The 19,295-nt window shown below is 40.2% G+C and overlaps 1 protein-coding gene across 1 annotated transcript; it reads left to right on the top strand.

Moving 5' to 3' along the window:
• Positions 1–262: 262 nt before the first annotated feature.
• ETFDH (electron transfer flavoprotein dehydrogenase) lies at positions 263–19,247 on the top strand. The gene is made up of 13 exons (XM_063156300.1): positions 263–356; positions 2,153–2,299; positions 2,714–2,943; positions 3,800–3,881; positions 4,140–4,258; positions 4,557–4,634; positions 6,561–6,707; positions 8,455–8,595; positions 10,557–10,700; positions 15,532–15,700; positions 17,421–17,603; positions 17,950–18,171; positions 18,481–19,247. The coding sequence occupies exons 1-13, from the start codon at positions 323–325 to the stop codon at positions 18,642–18,644; spliced, it is 1,860 nt and encodes a 619-aa protein (XP_063012370.1). The 5' UTR covers positions 263–322; the 3' UTR covers positions 18,645–19,247.
• The last annotated feature ends 48 nt before the right edge of the window (positions 19,248–19,295 follow it).

Below are 19,295 nucleotides of genomic sequence, written 5' to 3'. Positions count from 1 at the left end.
CCCAGGCCCCGCTCCCGCCCGAGCGCCGCCCACGGCCCGCCCAGGCCCCGCTCCCGCCCGAGCGCCGCCCACGGCCCGCCCAGGCCCCGCTCCCGCCCGAGCGCCGCCCACGGCCCGCCCAGGCCCCTCCCACCGAGCACCGCCCCGGCGGCGGATGGGCGGGCGGCGGCCGCGGTCACCGTCCCGGCGGGCGGCCCTGGGAGCTGTAGTCCTGCCGCCCGCCGGGGCGGGGCCGTGGCCGGGCGCGCAGGCGCGGCGGGGCGAGGCCGGCGGGGTGAGCGCGGGGCGGTCGCGGGAAGCGGACGGTGCGGGGCCCGCTGCGATGCTGTTCCACCGCTGCCCGGCCGCCGGCCGAGGTAACGCGCCGTGCCCGGCGGGAGCGCCCGGGGCCTCGGCCCGGGCTGGGGCGGGCTGGGCTGGGCTGGGCTGGGCTGGGCTCGGCGGGTGGGGCCGGCGGCTGGCGCGGCGCCGAGGCGGAGCAAAGGTCGCGGCTGGGTCGCGCCGGTGTCCGGGCGGGCGCGGGGCCGGCGGGCGGGAACCCGGGGCTCGCCCTGCCCGGGGCTCGCCCTGCCCGGGGCCTCTGTGCGCCCGAGGGCCGGAGGACAGCGCTGTGCGTGAGCGGTGCCCGCGGCCCGGCTCCGTGATATTGACGTGGGTTATTCACCTGCAGCCGGGTGCCTAAAAACATGGGCGGGACGCTAGGTGTCACCTGCTTTAAAGGGTGAAATAAAGCAGCGGAACGAGTGTCCTTACTTGGGAAGTAGTTGTGGAGACAGCATCCCGACAGCTGTTACTGAAGAGCTGCCGCGAAGTTTCTCCTTGGGGCTTGCCTGGGTCGTGCCGGCGTTTCCCATCGCTTTCCGAGTCCCTGAGCTCTCAATAGTCGTGGCCCAGGCCCTGTGCGCTCGCTGGGCAAGAATCTGCCCTCTGTTATTATCAAATCCTGAAAGTTAAGTTAAAGTTTCATTTTTTATATATATATGTAGTTATTATCAACCTTATACAGTACCTGTTCTCAGATCCTGCCTGGGTGCAGGTAAAGGATAACTAAGAATCATAAGGTGGTATGATAATACCACCTTTTATGTGGTATTATTATTCTGTACCACCTTGCTTAGGTACAGAATTCCTGTTAAGGAACCAACATGCATTGTACTTGCTACCTTGCATGTAGTGACCTCTGGCCTAATTGTCACCGGGCAGGGTTGTGACACAGGATGCTTGTGCTGGCCTTGCCAATTGCCATTCTCAACTAAACATTTCAGTCAAAGCACACTGGTGATTTTATTTATATCATTTTGCAGAAATACTCCACTTTAAATATGGTATTCTTCATCCCTGAATAAAACAAATTCTTTAAGGAAGGAATATTATTAAGGAAGGCACATTTTAGTTCTCAGACCTTTTAACTAACTCACTTTCATACTAACGATACTAGGTTTTTTAATACAAATCACACACATTTATTATTTGTTTCTAAAAGAGGGAAAATATGACATGTAATAACTCTCTGAAAAGAGTCCTGATATGTTTGATAATTTGAAACTTTATTTTCCGTCCGTTTGCTTACGCAGAAATTCTAATTTGTTTTCACAACAATTGCTGTATGTGCAGCAAAGGTAATGGTTACCTGTATCTACTGTTCCTAGCTTTGGCTAAGCACACTTGGGTTCAGGTCTGTGCTTTTACTGCAGACCATGGCATGTACTTTAGGTGAACTGCCTTGTGTTAGTAGCCTCAAGCTCTGTGTCTCAACACGTGTTGAGATGTCAGAGCTAAACTTGCATGTCCCGTTTCTACCATTGTTTAGTCACTTTTAATGCAGTTTGAAATAAAACCTTTTGAAGTTCAAAATTAAATCAGAACTTAAAGTGTGTTTGGCACCTGTGTATATTATCCTGTGTCAGCTATGCATGGCTGGCCTGTGTACTGAGTAAAGAATGCTTAAAGGGGAAGCTGCTAATAAAAAAATTACACAGCATCCTCCTTACTTGAAAATTTTAACATCTGTGTTTATGGTTTCTCATCTTCACATCACCTGGTAGCCTTTGGGAGGGGGAAGCTGTCATATTTGTTGTGCTTCTAGCATCTCTGAAACTTTGAAAAATTTGAGAAACTACAGATTTGATGAAGTTGTTTCTGGTTTTTGCAGCACGTCAGTGCTTTCATGCTCTGAAGCTGATGAAGAAGGATTGCCTTGAGTCGCTGCGTGTCTCACGATGTGCCTCCACTGCCGCTGTGCCTCGCATAACCACACACTACACAATCCATCCTCGGGACAAAGACAAACGATGGCAAGGTACAAACACTGCCTTCTTTAAAAGCTGCTTTATTGTTATTATCATTGTTATTACAATTGTCATTGCTGAGTCTTAAAGACATTAAAATGTGTTGCTGGTTTTTTCTCATTATGGAAATTCTCTGTGCTTACATACAGTACTAATATTTCAAATGAAATTTTTGCTTGCTATCTCACAATGAGTGTCTTTAGTGCTATAATATAATATCAGAGGAAACTTTATGCTTGTTTTAATAAAGAAGATATACAAGCAGCTTTTGGTTTAGTGATTATCACAACAAGATTTAGTTCTGTTCAGTATGTATCTGCTTGATTTTTTCAGTTGTTCTTACCATGAGGGTTTGGTTTTAGTGAGAGAGAGGCTGGAAGAAATTGGAGATTGGCTTATGTTATTATCATTTTTTTCTATTGAAGGGGTAAACATGGAAAGATTTGCAGAGGAAGCTGATGTGGTCGTTGTTGGAGCAGGCCCTGCAGGCCTTTCTGCAGCCATTCGACTCAAGCAGTTGGCTGCTGAGCACAGCAGGGAAGTGCGTGTGTGTCTGGTGGAAAAGGCTTCTCAGATTGGTGCACACACCTTGTCTGGTGCTTGTGTCGAGCCAAGGGCCTTAGAGGAACTCTTTCCAGACTGGAAAGAGCGAGGGGTATGTATGAGCATGTAAACACCAAAGTTCATTGCTAGAGTGTAAGGAACTTCATATCTGACTCATTCTGGTATGAGTTAGTCCCTGGTACCGTTGGTAATAAGCACCATTTTAAAATACATTGATGGAACAAAACAAAAATGGGCACCTTCTTTTTAGTCTGTTTCCTGTAGTTCAACAATGCTGGATGTTTTCTGTCTACACAGATATGCTGCAGCCCTTGCTCTTTTCTGCAGTAGTCCTACTGCACATACACAATATGTCTGCTGCAGCCTGGGGTGCCCTGCACTTGCTGCCTGTGTGCAAAGTCCAGCTCCTGTGTACAAACAGGAAGATGTTTGGTCCTTACCAATGACAGATGTGCTGGATCTGTACAATTGCTCTTCCTGGAGATGACTGATACTGACTTCTGTGCAGACACCCTGGTGTAGCAAAGGCCTAAGATGATTTTAGGAGAGAGGTCCCAGAATAGCTGTCTGACCTGCAGTCAGCTGCCTGCTATCACCTGAGAGCTGCAAGAAGTCAGCTGTCAACTCTTTAGTTTGCCTTATGGTGATAAATCTGCAGGTTGAGCTGCCTTCTTTAAAAAGGTCTAGACTATTGATGTAGAACAGGCCTGTGTACAATAGATGTTATTTGCAAATTTTGTTTTTTTAAACCTCAGTAGTTGTGTTGATTCTTGCCTGATGACTGCCTCATAAAGTATTTTGTCTTCTCTCTTGTGGTGCCTTCCTAAAGAAGTGCTATACTAAACCTGTAGTTTGTTTGATTTTGTTCGATTTTGTTGTTTCTGTTGTTTCTGTTGGATTGGCTGAGAAAACATAACCCTCTACTTCTTCTATTTAATTTTTTGTAGGCTCCACTTAATACTCCTGTAACTGAAGACAAGTTTGGAATTTTAACAAAGACATCTAGAATTCCAGTGCCAATCCTTCCAGGTAAAGTTTAGTGAGGGAGAAGAGAGTCAGCTTCCTCTGTGTCTTTTTGAACTTCTCCATGAATCAAAAGAAGTTTGAGTTGGTGTAGTGCAGCAAGTGTATGTAGACTATAATAGGTTACAGTGATACACTCTGTGTAGGTGATGGCTCTGATAACACATGAGAATAGCTTGAAGGTAGTAGCTGTAGAGGTGACAGCTTTGGTTATTTTGCTTAGTGTCCCATGTGTTATTTGTGTGTGTGTCTTTTTCTGCCTAGGGCTCCCGATGGTTAATCATGGAAATTACATCGTACGTCTGGGCCACCTTGTGAGCTGGCTCGGTGAACAAGCAGAAGCTTTGGGTGTTGAGATATATCCAGGCTATGCAGCAGCTGAGGTACTAATGACATCAGTGTGTGTTTGTGAAGAGTGGCTTTGGAACTCCCTTCAGTGCAGTCATGATCATTTTTACATGTGCAACATTCATTTTAACTGATATGTATTGTGAAAATTGTATTTCTCTATCTCAATTCCCTGGCTCAGATCCAGCAAAGTGCACACAATACATGAATAAATACGTAATCTTCATTTAAGTCATAGTGTTTCGAAGTTCTGCTTTAGAACTTTTAATTAATAGATTCAGAGTACAGTTTCATTACAATGTTTTTTGTTTGTTTGTTTAAATATTTCCAAAGGTACTTTTTCATGAAGATGGTAGCGTGAAAGGGATAGCAACTAATGATGTAGGCATTCAGAAGGATGGAGCACCTAAAGTGAGTATCTATCTTCCCCATAGCTAGGAGTCTGATTATGAAAATTGTGGTACATCTGCTTCTACTGCCATCAGTAGTCTTGCTGCAGCATAAGAAAAGTTGTAAAATTCAGTACCTGTCTTCCCTCTCTATTTAATTTGATTGATTGTGTTCTCATCTCAGAACATTATAAAATTCTTCTGAGATTAGTAGAAAAAGCCTTTTCATAAAAGTTGTCTTGAAGAAGATTATGTAAGGGTGTTTTGGCATATGTGAAATGTAGGGGACAGGCACACAGACAGCTCTCATTTTCCAGTGCATGCTTTGTCCAGAAGGTGGCACAAGTAACGTGTGCAGCTTCATTGGGAGTTTGGGTTTGTTTTAAGATGGGAAGGAACATTTTAGATGTATTTCTTAACATCCTCAAAACATAGATTCATTTTTTTTTCTCCATTTGTTCTGGGAGAATGCATCTCTTAACTTCTTTCATGTACATATGAGTGTGCCTCTACTGCAGCTTTTTTTACTGGACTGTCACTCAATTCAAGTTTTTTAGCTGTCAGTTTTGTCAATTGCTACTACCTCCAGTGCATAAAGGCTCAGGTAGATTGGTGTAGTTTGTATAAGCTCCAAGGCAAGAGTATCTTCAACATGTTTATACAGAGCCTAATCAAATAGACTGTGGTGAATGAATAGATACCTTGCAGTCAGCACCAACCAAATAAAAATGACAGTGGTCAAAAAACATTGTAGTAAGTTGCATGTTAATTCTTGTGTAGATACTGGAGAAGGTTGTTAAATGTGAAATACAGCTGTGTCACATTGGTGAAATGTTTCAAATTAATGGATTTCTAATATTTACAATGTGGAGTTTTAGTTTGTTTGTTTTATATAAAGCTGTAGTTTGTTTTATATAAAGCTTTGAGTTTTCAAAGTGGACACTATATATTCAAGAGGTAACTCTTGTTTAGAATTTTGTAAAATTAATTCAAGTTCACATTGACAATCAGAAATTCAAAGAGTACAAGAATTTCACAAAATCCTGTGACTCCTCTTTAAATGTAATTCTCAACTAGAGGGAACATTTTCATTTGTGAGTTACAAGCAGATTGCACCTGAGACACAATTAAAAACCAAAGCAGTAAACTTCTTTTAAACCTATGCTGGCTTACCTTGAGATGGTTTAATTGAGTACAGTTGATGAGGTCAATCCAAAACTGTTGTCCTTGTCTTTTTCAACATCAAACTTTCTGACTGAAATCAAGGTTTTTTCATTATGAAAAATTTGTAAACATAATCTATATTCTTGTCCAGTGTGCTCACAGATGCAGGTGATGTACTCATACAGCAGTATCCCAATTCCCCTTACCTGGTTCTCAATCCTTGTTGGAATTTTTAATGAGAATTTTTTGTAGTTGTATTTTATTTAGTTTAATTTTATTGTATGTTTTAACGTGCCAGATTGGGATAATGTCATGTGGTGGGTCCTTTTGGGAGCAGGGGTGATTCAGGTTTTTCAGATATGGTAGCTCTGTCTAGCCTGTGACATTTGTGTTGGGGCACAAAACCTTACAATGTAATGTGACTTCATGAGCAAAAATTAAAGTGTGATGTTACAGGTAAAGATTCTTTGTCAGAGTTCCTTTGCACCTTGTGAAGGAGCAGATTTGGTGTAAGCATTCTCTGACCTGGAAAGATTCTCTCTTTCAGTGATGAATAGCGGTTCACTGTGGGGCTGCTCTACTGGAATCCCCTTCCAAGACTTGCCAGGGGTGCATCCTGGTTGGGTGGAAAAGACAACTGAACTAGAGCCATAATTTGCAATGGTCTGTAGTGTCTGAGCTGTGTCACCAAGCAGTGTAAAATCACTTTATTACTCTCCATTTTCTTGCTGTGAGTTTGGTGTGGCACAGACCTAACTGCTGATGAAATGCTGTACTTTTGCAGGCTACCTTTGAAAGAGGCTTGGAACTCCATGCTAAAGTCACGGTCTTTGCTGAAGGTTGTCATGGACATCTAGCCAAACAGCTGTACAAAAGATACAATCTAAGGGAGAATTGTCAACCCCAGAGCTACGGCATTGGATTGAAAGAGGTACCACTTGCATAATTTTAACAATTAAAGAAAATAGCTTAAGACTTAAAGTTAGATTCTGTTTGCTTTCTAGCTAATTTTTGTAAGACATAAGAATTAAAGAATTTGAGTTACACCTTGAAAATTCAGAATCTTTGCTGTTCTGAGGCTGATCAGAGCAGATCCTCTCTGAATGTTGTGACTGTTCCACTTCAGCTGCTGCTTCTCTTGTATCTGTTTTAACTAGAGGTGCCTGTGAATCTGCTCTGTAACAATTTCAAATTACAGTCATTTGTGATACCTGTTTTCCGTATATCTGCTAAACAAGGAAGGAATTTGTGCTGCCTAATTTTGGGGGGCCTTTAGTACATGAAGAAGGAAGAAAACTGTGGGCTTTCTGTATGTTAGTAAAAGGGAGAGAGGAGAGCTGTTTCAGATGATGAGTCGTGGTCTCTGAAGCGCCTTCTGGATGAGCCTTTCTTTAAAAAAAAACTCCCTACATTGGGCATATAAAATTGGGATAGGAATGAGGTTTCCTTTTTAAAATATTCTATACTCAGGAAATATCACTCATGAAAAAGAGCTGTATTATTTTAGAATATATTCAGAGTTTTGACTGTAACAGAATTACTTAACTATTTTGTAGCTGTAAGCACGTACTAGTTAAATTATTAGTTTACACTCTGTAGAGAATAACCATTCTGTAAATATGACATAATCTTAGCTACAGTCTCTAATACTGAAATTGTCATTAAAGAAGGGTTTTCCTGTAGAGTTCCCTTACTTCCAGGTGAGACTGTCTGCTTTAGCAAATAGTGCAGTCCAGTAGGAGTGGATCTGAAGTAGTTGGTGCTGAGGAGCTGTTGTCCATACTATGCACGCCTCAGGTTTATTTTTACTTTGGACTAGCTGTCATCTGGTCCCATGGACTGAGTGCCCTTGCATGACTGGAATGTTTTAGATGGACTTTTAGGACCCTGTCTTTGAGTTTCACATTGAAGGAATCCAGTTCATGCTTTGGCTGCTGTATGATGTGAGTCAAAACGCAGTAAGTGGGAGGAATCAGAAGTCCCACTCAAAAATGTGCTCTTTAATCTAAACTGCAACATTATTGTAGGTGTGCCCTCAATGCTTGGGCTGATCTGTGGTGCTCAACTGCCCTTCTGCCATTAGACTGTTCCTAGGATGTACCTCCATGGTGCAAAGATGTTTTGTGAAATGAGCAGAAAATTGACTCAATCTTGAAAACATGAAAATGCTTCTCTGAGTTCACCATGGGTCAGTGGAGCACTGAAAACGTGTAGAAGACAGCAGAGATGGGACAATTTGTTTGGCAGAAAATATTTAGATCAACTCAGGCATATTGCTTTGTCCTGACCTTGAAAAACTCACAAGATAATTCATAGAATTGTATGAAAAAATCATACTTCCAAAGAAAAAAGTCAACATAAGCATTGCATTCTGTGGCAGAAGTATCTGTCAAAGTCACTAATATTAGGAATCTTGGAATGAAATTTTTGGGTGTAGTACTGGAGTCTCAGTCACATTTTCTGATAGACAGCATTTTAAGAGAGGTATTGGGAAAACCTCAAATAGTAATCCAAAAAACTTTACTGAACAGTTGGTATTTTGCTGTATGAATTTTTGCATTGCTCATAGGAGTAAATTAAGTTTCTCCTATATGTAATTGTGTGTTTGTCTCTTAATATATTATTGAAAAGCCATTACTTTGCAATGTGAAGTAATTTTTTGGTCATCCTCATTTCAGTTATGGACTATTGATAAAACAAAATGGAAACCAGGAAGAGTGGAACATACTGTAGGTTGGCCATTAGACAGACATACATATGGAGGATCCTTTCTTTATCACTTAAATGAGCCTGAGCCTTTAGTTGCTCTTGGATTTGTGGTAAGTGAAGTTAGTTTTTTTAATTCTTAGATGTTGTTTGATCTTCATTTTATGCAGTTGCTTTTCTCTGTTTTAATGAGAAAATGTCAATACAAGAATAGGAATTGACCAAATTTAGTCCTTTTTCAATCTTAAGTGTGGTTATGCCCATACTAGGGAAGGCTAATTTGTCATATTAATCTGTCTTTAATCCGATGTCTTTTATTGAGACCAACTAGAAAACTTCCTCATAATTTCTTTGCAAACAAAGCAAATTTTGGTAATGGCAAAACCAAATGACTAATCAAAACTGTGCTCAAAAATTTCTTGTAAGTTAGGAAATCTAAATCACATGCACTTTTTACAGTTCTGTTTCCTAATCCATGTGTCAAACCTGTGTGTAACTCCACTTTTTGAGAGAAGTGTCTAAAATGGAAGCACTGCAATGCTACTAGCAATGTCCCTTTCATTTCTGAGCTCTTCACTTTGGTTTTGGTATTCTCCACCCCTGTTGGCATTGTCCTCTTTAGCAACTGCCTTTCTGAATTGGGCAGGCAACTTCTTCCTGCTTATTGCCACTTATCAGAAGTGTGAGATCTCCAGAGATGGTCTGGTGTCATTGTGGCAGCCAGGTGATGCAAGGAGGAGCAGGGATTGGAAATACTCTGTCACCTACAGTTCAAAATGAAAAATTCACTATTTACCCTGTGCACATGCCTCAACACAGATGTTGTAAAAGTCAAGAATACAAATGGGACTTTCAGCAGCATGGGACTGAGCTGACATTCTGTCTCCTAGATTTCAGAAGGATTACAGAGTGTGTGGAAAAATTCTACTTTTGTCTAACTGCTTTGTAAGAAGCATTGAAAAAAATTCACTAGCTTTCTCAGACACGGATACTTGTCCTGTAAAGATTTCCAATATTGGAATTAATAAGTACATACAGTAGATGCTCAATTTCTGTTTGATTTTAGAAGGGCTGAGAGCTCTGATTCTTGCAGAGAATGGTAGGTAATCAGTAACATTCATATTCTCTCCAGAGAGGAAAAAATCAACTTCTGTGTGAACACACAATCACTTTTTTGTCTTTGAACTTTATACCTATTTCAGTCTGAGATGATTCTTGTAGTAGGGTTATTTTACCCTTATTTTGGAAGTTGTTCATTAATTTTGTCTTGTCAGCAACGCAGATGCAAGCACTGCTCTAAAAGCAGAGAGCTGCCGCAGATACCAAAGTCTTGATTGCTGCTGACTCATGATGTATTTTGTTACTTATCTCCAATAAAGCTCACAGGAACCAGAAATAATCCCTTTCTCAAAAGAGAAAAATTCAACAAGAGAATTCTTTTTAAGAATATCTTAAAGATGGGAAATGCAGAGTATATATTTGGTCAAATTCTCAAATGTATAAGAATCCTGAGCATCCAGCCCCCTGGCAATCTATTTTACCCTATTTTCTGCTTTCATCATCACTCCCCTGTGCTTTATTACAATGGTTCACCTAATTGGAAATTATAACTGACTACTAAACAATTTGAAGAACTGTTTAAAGTATGAGAGCTCAAGGACATAACAATCAAAAAATAATTGTTTACCTCTTTTTTCAGCTATTTTTGGGCAGAGGTATGAAATGCAAATTTAAAACAAGCTTTGCTGCTTATCCCACCCATTAAATCGTGCTTAATTTAATCCTTTTTATACAAAAGACAGGTGAAAGGAGGTTACAATGCAATTAAATATTTTCCATATTTCAGGTGGGGACAAGAGCAGACTTGTAGCAACAAATTTTTAGATTTGCTCCTGCTGTACCATTAATAAAATATTTTTTTGGCAGTAGATTAAGTAGAATGATCCTGAGGTTGCTTTAGAATAAAATACATTTAAAGACTTGATGTGGTAATATGCAATTGCTTTGATTTCAATTTTTTGTTGAAATTTCATACCTTGTTTTTTTTGATGTGCACTTTTTTTCCTTTTTTAAGGTTGGTTTAGATTATCAAAATCCCTATTTGAATCCATTTAGAGAATTTCAGAGGTGGAAGCATCATCCTAGTGTACAGCCTACTTTGGAGGGTGGAACAAGGATAGCCTATGGTGCCAGAGCATTAAATGAAGGTGGTATCCAGGTAATTTTTTTTTGCAAAGCTTTAATCTTTGAGTTTTCTATAGCCATATATTTAGTGCTGTAGATTTGGTTTGCATGCCATACCAAATGTTTTGCTGGACAGAAAAAGCTTCTTGTCTTGCTGGGTACTGGCTGCTGAGATTAGCTAGTCTTCAGCTCTGTCGTACTGAAAATCTTCTGACATGCTCACTTTACTTTCTGAATGAAATACAGAACATAGAAACATTTTGATTGGAAAAGACCATTTACATCATTTAGTCCAATAACTAGTCCACCACTGCCAAGTCCACCACTAAACCATGTCCCCAAGTGCCACATCTATATGTCTTATCCAGGCATGGCAACTCAACCACTTCACTGGGCAGCTTGTGCAAGTGCTTGACAACCCTTCCTGTGAAGATATTTTTCCTAACACCCAATCTAAACCTCCTCTGGCACAACTTGAGCCCTTTCCTCTCTTCCTGCCACTTGTGAGAAGAGACTGATCCTCGCCTCAGTGCACGCTCCTTTCAGGTGGTTGTAGAGAGCAGTCAGGTCACCCCTGAGTCTCCTTTTCTCCAGGTTAAACACCCCCAGCTCCCTCAGCTGCTCCTCATAAGACCTGAGCTCCAGGCCCTTCATAAATTCCATTGCCCTTCCCTGGACACACTCCAGCATTTCAGTGTCTTGTGAGGGGCCCAGAACTGGGCAAAGGATTCAAGATACAGCATCACCAGTGCTGACTACAGGGAAATAATCACTGCCCTGGTCCTGCTGGCTGCACTATTTGTGATCCAAGCTAGGATGCCATTGGCCTTCTTGGCCACCTGGGCACATGCTGGCTCATGTCCTTTTTGCTGGGCAGTTTTCCAGTCACTCTGCCCTGGTCTAAGGCACTGCATGGAGCTGTTTTAACCCAAGGACAGGACACAGCACTTTGCCTTACTGATGTCAGTATAATCAGCCTTGGTCCATAGAACCATCCTGTCCAGATCCCTCTGCAGCAGATCAGCATTCCCACCCATCTTTGTGCTGCCTGCAGACTGACTGAGGGTTCACTCAATCCCCTTGTCCAGGTCATTGATAAAGATATTAACCAGGTCTGGCCCCAGTACTGAGCCCTGCAGAATCCTACTAGTGGCTGGCTGCCAGCTGGATGTAACTCCACTCACCAACAGTCTCTGAGCCCAGACATCCAGAGTTTTTACCCAGCAGAGTGTTTGTCCAAGCTATGAGCAGCCAGTGAAGTGGAATTTATATTGCAGTCAAGAACGTTCAGCAGCAAAGATGGTATATATCTTTTGTTTTGCCTGGAATCTTGGGAAAGACAGGGTAGTACCACTGATCTGTTCTTTTAGGGTCTTCCAAATTACTTATTTGTCCCAGCAAAAAGAACTCCTTTTCAGTGCTTGAGCCTTAAGTCACTGATGGTGCTGAAACTGTAATGTAATTTGGCAGGTAAATCTTTACCTCTTCAAGTACGAATACCTTGAGTTTCTTTCATGCTCAACTTTGAGTTTCTCCTTTCTTGGGAGGAGTTCATTTTGTTAACTTAAGTAGTGCAAAAGGTAAAATTTTGAATATGTATTATTTAAGACTGTCTGATTGATACAGTTCCTTTCAAATGCTGACCTTTCTGACTAAGGTCAGCTGAAAGGGCTGGAAAAGCTTGCAAAAAAATGGTCTGGAGTTTATATTTAACAGTTTTAAAGTACATCCAACCTGTTAGCTTCTCATCTTGAAACACAGAGTGTGGCAGTATGTTCTGTACTCCCAGATCCATCTTCCAGATGCTCCTTTCAGTTTGGACCTTAAAACTAGCTTGAGTGTCCATGATCTGCAGCCTGTGTGTGGGGCCATGCCGCTCTGCCCTCTGACTACTTTGCCTTTCCTTTTTGAACCTCTTCTCAGTATAAACGTGGCTTCACGAGGTTCTTGCAATACAAGCAGAATTTCATCACAGCTTCACTCTTGTCACAGTCATGTGGAGTTAGGCTTTGACCCCAGTGTGCATTCCTGGCAGTGAGTCATGTGAGTTTGGGAAGCAGCTTCTTGATTACACCCATGCTGCACATCTAATCAATCTGAGCGCTGATTTTGTCCACTCTGCAGTGGAAATGTGTCATATCACATTGTAACACAGCTATGTTACTGGCTTATTTCAAAAACCATTGCCACTCCACTATTAGCACAGACACCATGAAAAATACCAAGATGTTCTAATCTGGACTTTTATGCAAGAGGGGCTTCTTTTTCCACCCTGTGCCCTGGTTTCTCACATAGAATTTCTGGCTTTGGTGAAGTAGCCAGAGTGTGACTAGTTGTATCCTCCTTATACTCAAAACCTATAGCTGAAAGAATACAGTATTTTTAAGTCACTTACAGACATTGTGCTAAGTTACATAGTAGAACTGCAGACCTTGCACATCTCTGCCTCATCTTTGAACATCTTTGTTGGATTTAAACCAATATGTCCCTTTCTTTCCATTGTTCCTAATATAAAAGCATGTTTTGCTTCATTGGTTTTTTGGTGGGGTTTTTTAATTTCCTGTAGATAGATTTGATTAGGTGATCATGAAGTCACTCTTCTAAAAGACTTTTTTTAATACATGCCTTCTATAAAAAAAAGCTTTATTGATGATTCACTTAGGAAGAGTTTTAAGATTAGCTCTTCTTTTGCATGTGTTGCTTTGATTAATAACTGTAGCAGTCTGACTCATTTGTATCACTGTAGTCCAGGAATATTTTCTTATGTAAGTCATTCCATAGCTCCAGTTTTTGATTTTGGTAACAGAATTGCATCAAATAGGTGTATAGAGTTACCACCAACTTCAGCTTTTTTGTTATAGATAACCTAATGACCATGATCTTCAATCTTTAGCACAGAGTGAAGGGGGAGAGAGAGTGCATGTGTTTTTTAATGTCTGTGGAAGGAAAGATAAGAGTTTAGTAACTTAATCTCTGTAGCTACTATTTATAATATTTACTAAAACTACAAAACAAAGCACCTAAATTCCCATGCACCCTCTATTTGGTCTCTATTTTATCAAAATCTTTTGAAAGGTTTAAGAGTTTTGTGGAGAAAAAGGTGTTGCAGTTATTGAGCAGTGTATGCTGTGAATATCGGGAGGGAAAACCTGACAACGCATTTAAGTGTCAAACATTAGACTCACCTAACAGATTGTAAGCCCTGGTCTGGAGCTAAGGGGAGGAAGAACATGAGGTTTCCTGTCTGCCAGCAGGAAAGACTCTGCAGGGAGCAGGTGTCTCCCCTTCCCTAAAGCAGTCTTGTTTTGTTTCTGTATCTCAGAGGCATGATGTGTTTCTTCCACTGACTATGAAAGCAGGCTCCAAGTGCCATAGTACTAATAATGAGAATTACTACCACAGCTGCAGTATGTGCTACCTTTTGTGTTACATGACTCATCTTTAATCTCATTTATTCTTTAGCAGTGTGGTGGGTCACTGTGCATATTACATGAAACAGTGTTTGCAAAAGAAAAGTACTTGATCACCATCTTCCTATGCAATTTGGAGTCAGTCAAGAAGTCTGTCTATCCTTATGTCAGTGCTGCACCATTGAATCCTAATAGATAACATAGGATGGCTGTTTTCTGAGAAAAGAGAGAACATCCCACATACTTAATCTCTTTGAAATAGTGTTATGTAGCTGAACTTGAAACTTCTTTTCCCAGAAAAGTAAGTTGTAGTTGTGTTTTCAGCCTGAATTACCTTTTCTGTGAACCAGATCGCTAGGTCTCTGATTAAACAAACTGCACAAAACACAGAGGAAATGCTGTGTAATTTAACTTTTTAGTGATTGCTATATGACTATACAAAAGTAAGCAGTCCTGGGTGACTAGTAAAGAGGTAACAATTGAACAAGCAGAAGAAACAAAACTTTTGATTTGGGTTACCCTAAATTCCAAGGGATACAATTTTTGACATTTTTCATGAAATTCAACTACTTGTTTAGTATTTAGGTTACTGCAAAATTAATTCTTTCAGACAGTTTTAATAAAAGCAGGATGCTAGATTAAGATGTGCTGCTCAGCACTAAAGACTTTAGGAGGAAGGGTATGTTCAAAACTTCAGCAATTTGTGACTTAGGCTTTGATCAGAGCTCTCTGCTCAAAGTTCTGCAGTCAGTCTGCACTTTGAAGCTGTTTCCAGTGTAAAATCTTAATCACCTTGGTAGCTGAGGTATTCCTCAGTCAAGATAGGTGTATAACGTAGTATATTAATACTATTGACCTGACCAAATCATCTTGGCTGTGTTAGGTTTGTGAGTTGACCATACTGTATGACATTATGCTTACAGAATGGGAGTAAGATGGTGATTTTGCACCAAAATATTTTGCTGACTGTGAGCAACTTCTAAAATAAGGAGGAGGGGGGCAGGTATGATAGCAGTGTGCAGTTTCACAGAAAAAAATTTGTGGAAAAAAACACTGTGAGGTGAGGTGACTACAATTTACTGTGTGGAAATCAGGGAAACAAATGGGAGTTTGGGGTTTTTATTTTTAAAAATTTACTTGAGCTTGAAGGAGGAACACCATATCGGTGGGTGACTACTGGAGTTTGGCTGCAGATAAGGCAGCTGTGGAGAGGATACAAGGAAAATATCACTTTCATACTCAGCACAAGTAAATTATCTCTATTCCTATGTGCATACTGTGCTCAAATTCCATGAATAAGTGGAGTAACTGGTATATGTTTAGAGAGTACATGTGCCAGGTCTGAAAATGGAAAGGACACTCAAGCCTTATGCCAGTTTAATTTCAGAATGTTATTTTCACTTCAACAAACAAAACCAAACAAGAACAAAACCTTTCATTCTGTTTTCCCTTCAGTCAATACCCAAACTCACCTTCCCAGGTGGATTATTAATTGGTTGCAGTCCTGGACTCTTGAATGTTCCCAAGATCAAAGGAACACATACTGCAATGAAAAGTGGCATGTTGGCTTCAGAAGCCATTTTTAGTCGATTAACCAATGAAAATCTCCAATCAAAGACAATAGGTAAGATCATTTTACTTTGATTTGTAATTACCTTGTGTTCAATTAGAACCACCACCAACCAACAGCAGTAATTAATTAGGCTGAACAAATTAGTTGGAAATGTGAATAAATAATGAAATGAGTGTGTTTAAAATATATTTTATTATTTACTATTGATAATGTCAAATTATTTATTAAAGAAATTAATATTTGCTGTTATTCATAAGTATTGATCCTACTGCTAGAAGCTCTAATGACCATCTGAAAAGTAAGCTTATGCTTCCTGTGTAAGTAAACAAGAATAGTTTTGTTCCTACAAACACAATAAAAAGTAGTGCTTTATGATTCCGAAAGTGCTACAGAAAGCCTGCTGAAACCAGAAAAAAAAAAGGGAATAGATTAGATGAAGCAAAACAGCACGAGATTTTTCTAATTTGCTCTTACTGTTGTTAGGATCCTGTTTTCATCCAGTCCTTTTTTCTGTCTTTTAATCTTTTAGTTGTCTCAGTTTGAGACTATGTGTATTTTATTTTATACATAATACAAGCACATTGTAGTAATCACCTGGTCCTGACCACCTTGTAGTGATTTGTTTAAGCCTTGGTTGTCCCCTTAAATCTGTTAATAAAATCTGTAGGGAGAGAGAACTAGAGTTTTGGTCACACTCGAACCAAGACTATACCCAGGTGCCACATGATGATTATTTTAGAAATCTTCTGTCTGTACTGGTGGATTGAGACCTAATGAGTTCTCATTCAGCTGAAACACACCATACACAGAAGGTGTGCTGAACAATTAAAACTTCAGCTAGACATGCTAAAATGCTTAGAATCCATCTGAAGCTATAAACACTGTTGGTGGGTAGTGTGCCACTCCTGTTTGATTATGGACATGTTTTATATGCTGTTTTCCAGTCTTGTCAAGGCTGAACTGCTACAGCCCACTTCCTTCTCTTTGCAGAGATAATGGACTTTATGGGAAATATGGACTGAAGCATGCTTTTCCTATGTAGACAGGGCTTAAAATTCATTATTTAGAACATTTATTCCTATACAGTAGTAATGGAGAGCGGTGAAGAGAAAGCTCTCAAATAATCTTCATTTGAAGAAAGATTTTTTTAAATATAATTACTTGACTTTAACTACACTGTGGTAGATATATCAAGTGTGAAATGTCTAGTATTTGTAAAGAATACAAAGAGTTTAAATCAAAAGTTTGCAGTCAAATACATCTCATTAATGTGCTGATTACAAAGGGAGAAATTATCTAGAATTGGCATTATCTGTTGGGCCATAGCTATAGTTACTGAAATGGGACTTCGGTTGCAAAACTTCTCTGGAAAAAGCTTTAGAACTTGACATTAGAATTGCAAACCTGGGTTTGGATCACAGGTGGACTGTCCTGGTCAGCACTCAAATTCTGTGAGTGAGTAGCTGCTTTCCCACAGAGGTGCCAATGGAGCCACCTGCCTGATTATATTTTGCTGAGTTTTGAGACAATGTAATGCTGCTCGTGGCTCATTTAATAGAGGCTACAAAGGAACAGTACATGTCTGCCAACAAAACACATCTCTTGATTCGAAGCTGAAACATGTTGTCTAGTATATTCCTAGCTTACAGTTCTGAAATCCTCATTTTGCTGATTTCATTGCTAGCAGTTGCTTTTATTCAGCACTTATTCTTTTATTTCGAGGATAGTCTTGATGCACTGTAGGTACCTAACAAGTAATGTACTGCCTTAGGACTTGATGTGCAAGAATATGAAGAGAACCTGAAGAAGTCCTGGGTGTGGAAAGAGCTGTATGCAGTGAGAAACATCCGACCATCCTGCCATACCGTACTTGGTGTGTATGGAGGAATGATATATACAGGCATATTTTATTGGATACTGAGAGGAATGGAACCATGGACATTAAAACATCCAGGTAATTTCATTATCTCCTGAAGAAGATTCTGAATTTATATGTCAATCTTTTCTGGTCTGTTTCAGCTAGTGCACATCTGGTCCAGTCATGAGGCCTTAAATGTACAAAAGAAATGGATGATAAAATTGAAGCAGACCCTCGTATCAGCTACCATACAATGTAAATTAAGACATTAAAACATTGCTTAGTATAACTTGGTATAGATATTTGTCTCGTGAAAAAGGCTGTCTTCTATGAAGTACTTCATTCTGATGACAAGGGGACTTAAAACAGTTTAGTTAAATTGTTCTTGAGTAACTGCAAATTACAATAATTCTATACTAAAATTTATTAAAAATGTATTTAGGACCAGATTATGCTCAGCTCAAGCCAGCCAAAGACTGCACCCCTATTGAATACCCAAAGCCCGATGGAAAAATCAGTTTTGATCTCCTGTCATCTGTGGCTTTAAGTGGTACAAACCATGAAGATGACCAGCCCCCTCACTTAACTCTCAAAGATGACAGTGTCCCTGTGAGCAGGAACCTGGCTGTATTCGATGGACCGGAGCAAAGGTTTTGTCCTGCAGGTAGGTAACAAAAATGTGTGTGTCAGCTGTTTCTGCAACAGGAAAGACTAAGTACTTCAGGAAGGGTCCACCTGACCTCCTACGTACTTCAAGCATTCCATCCCAAAATTTTCCTCCAAGAAGGGGGTTCAGTTGAAAGTCTTAAAACATGTTAGCAGTACTTTTGTGATGAAATAACTGTTAAATGTGTTAGAAGGGAATTAAGTCACGTTAGTAATATTGTTCCCTTGTTACACTTGCTGGTAAGTAGAATATACATGCGGGGGGAAGCTGTTCAGCAAAGTGATAGCTCCCTTCTTGTCTTTGCAGGAGTCTATGAGTATGTTCCTCTGGAATCAGGAGAAGGATCAAGGCTGCAAATAAATGCTCAGAACTGTGTCCACTGCAAAACATGTGATATTAAAGACCCAAGTCAGAACATTAACTGGGTAGTACCTGAAGGTGGAGGAGGACCAGCTTATAATGGAATGTAAACTAACAGATCAATTCAGTGACTTCTGATCACCAACAAATATGTTGGAGTAATTTATGCTGCAGCATAATTAATGTACAGCACTGACTTGAATGTTAAAAGAGTTTGAGACTAATGTGCCATTCTGAATTTTACATTTGACTGTTGCATTAAATACAAAGTTGGTGCCTTCTGGTTAAACCCTAGCCTTATTTAATAGCACTTCTTTACAGGAGCTGTATTGCAGGCAAAAGTTCTTATCAGGACTGACAGAGGAGCTTTGGATCTTGGATGTACTGCTGAAGTTCAGTGATAGCAGGAGCCATATCCAGAACTGTGTATTATGGTGGAATAATTTAGTACCCACCTTTAAAAAAGTATTTTCTCTCTCTAGATGGAGTGATTTACATGTAATCATACCTGGCAGTCAGGGAAATAAATCAGTCTAGAAAATTGTCACTGCTTTAAAGTTTTACATTCTACATCAAATTTTCAGTTTGGGGTGGGGTTTTGGGGATTTTTTTCTGATGATGATAATAGGGAATACCTCTTGTAAAGTGGTTCTAAAAAAATAAATCTGCATCTTCATTCTATGTAAGGAATAAAAATGCTGGTAGACAAGAAATCAGACCTGCTCTAATGGGAACTGTGAAAATGCCTACATTCTCTTCAT

The sequence above is a fragment of the Melospiza melodia genome, chromosome 5 (genome assembly GCF_035770615.1).
Source record: "Melospiza melodia melodia isolate bMelMel2 chromosome 5, bMelMel2.pri, whole genome shotgun sequence".
NCBI classification, from domain to species: domain Eukaryota; kingdom Metazoa; phylum Chordata; class Aves; order Passeriformes; family Passerellidae; genus Melospiza; species Melospiza melodia.
This window is presented reverse-complemented; position numbering and strand designations above follow the sequence as displayed.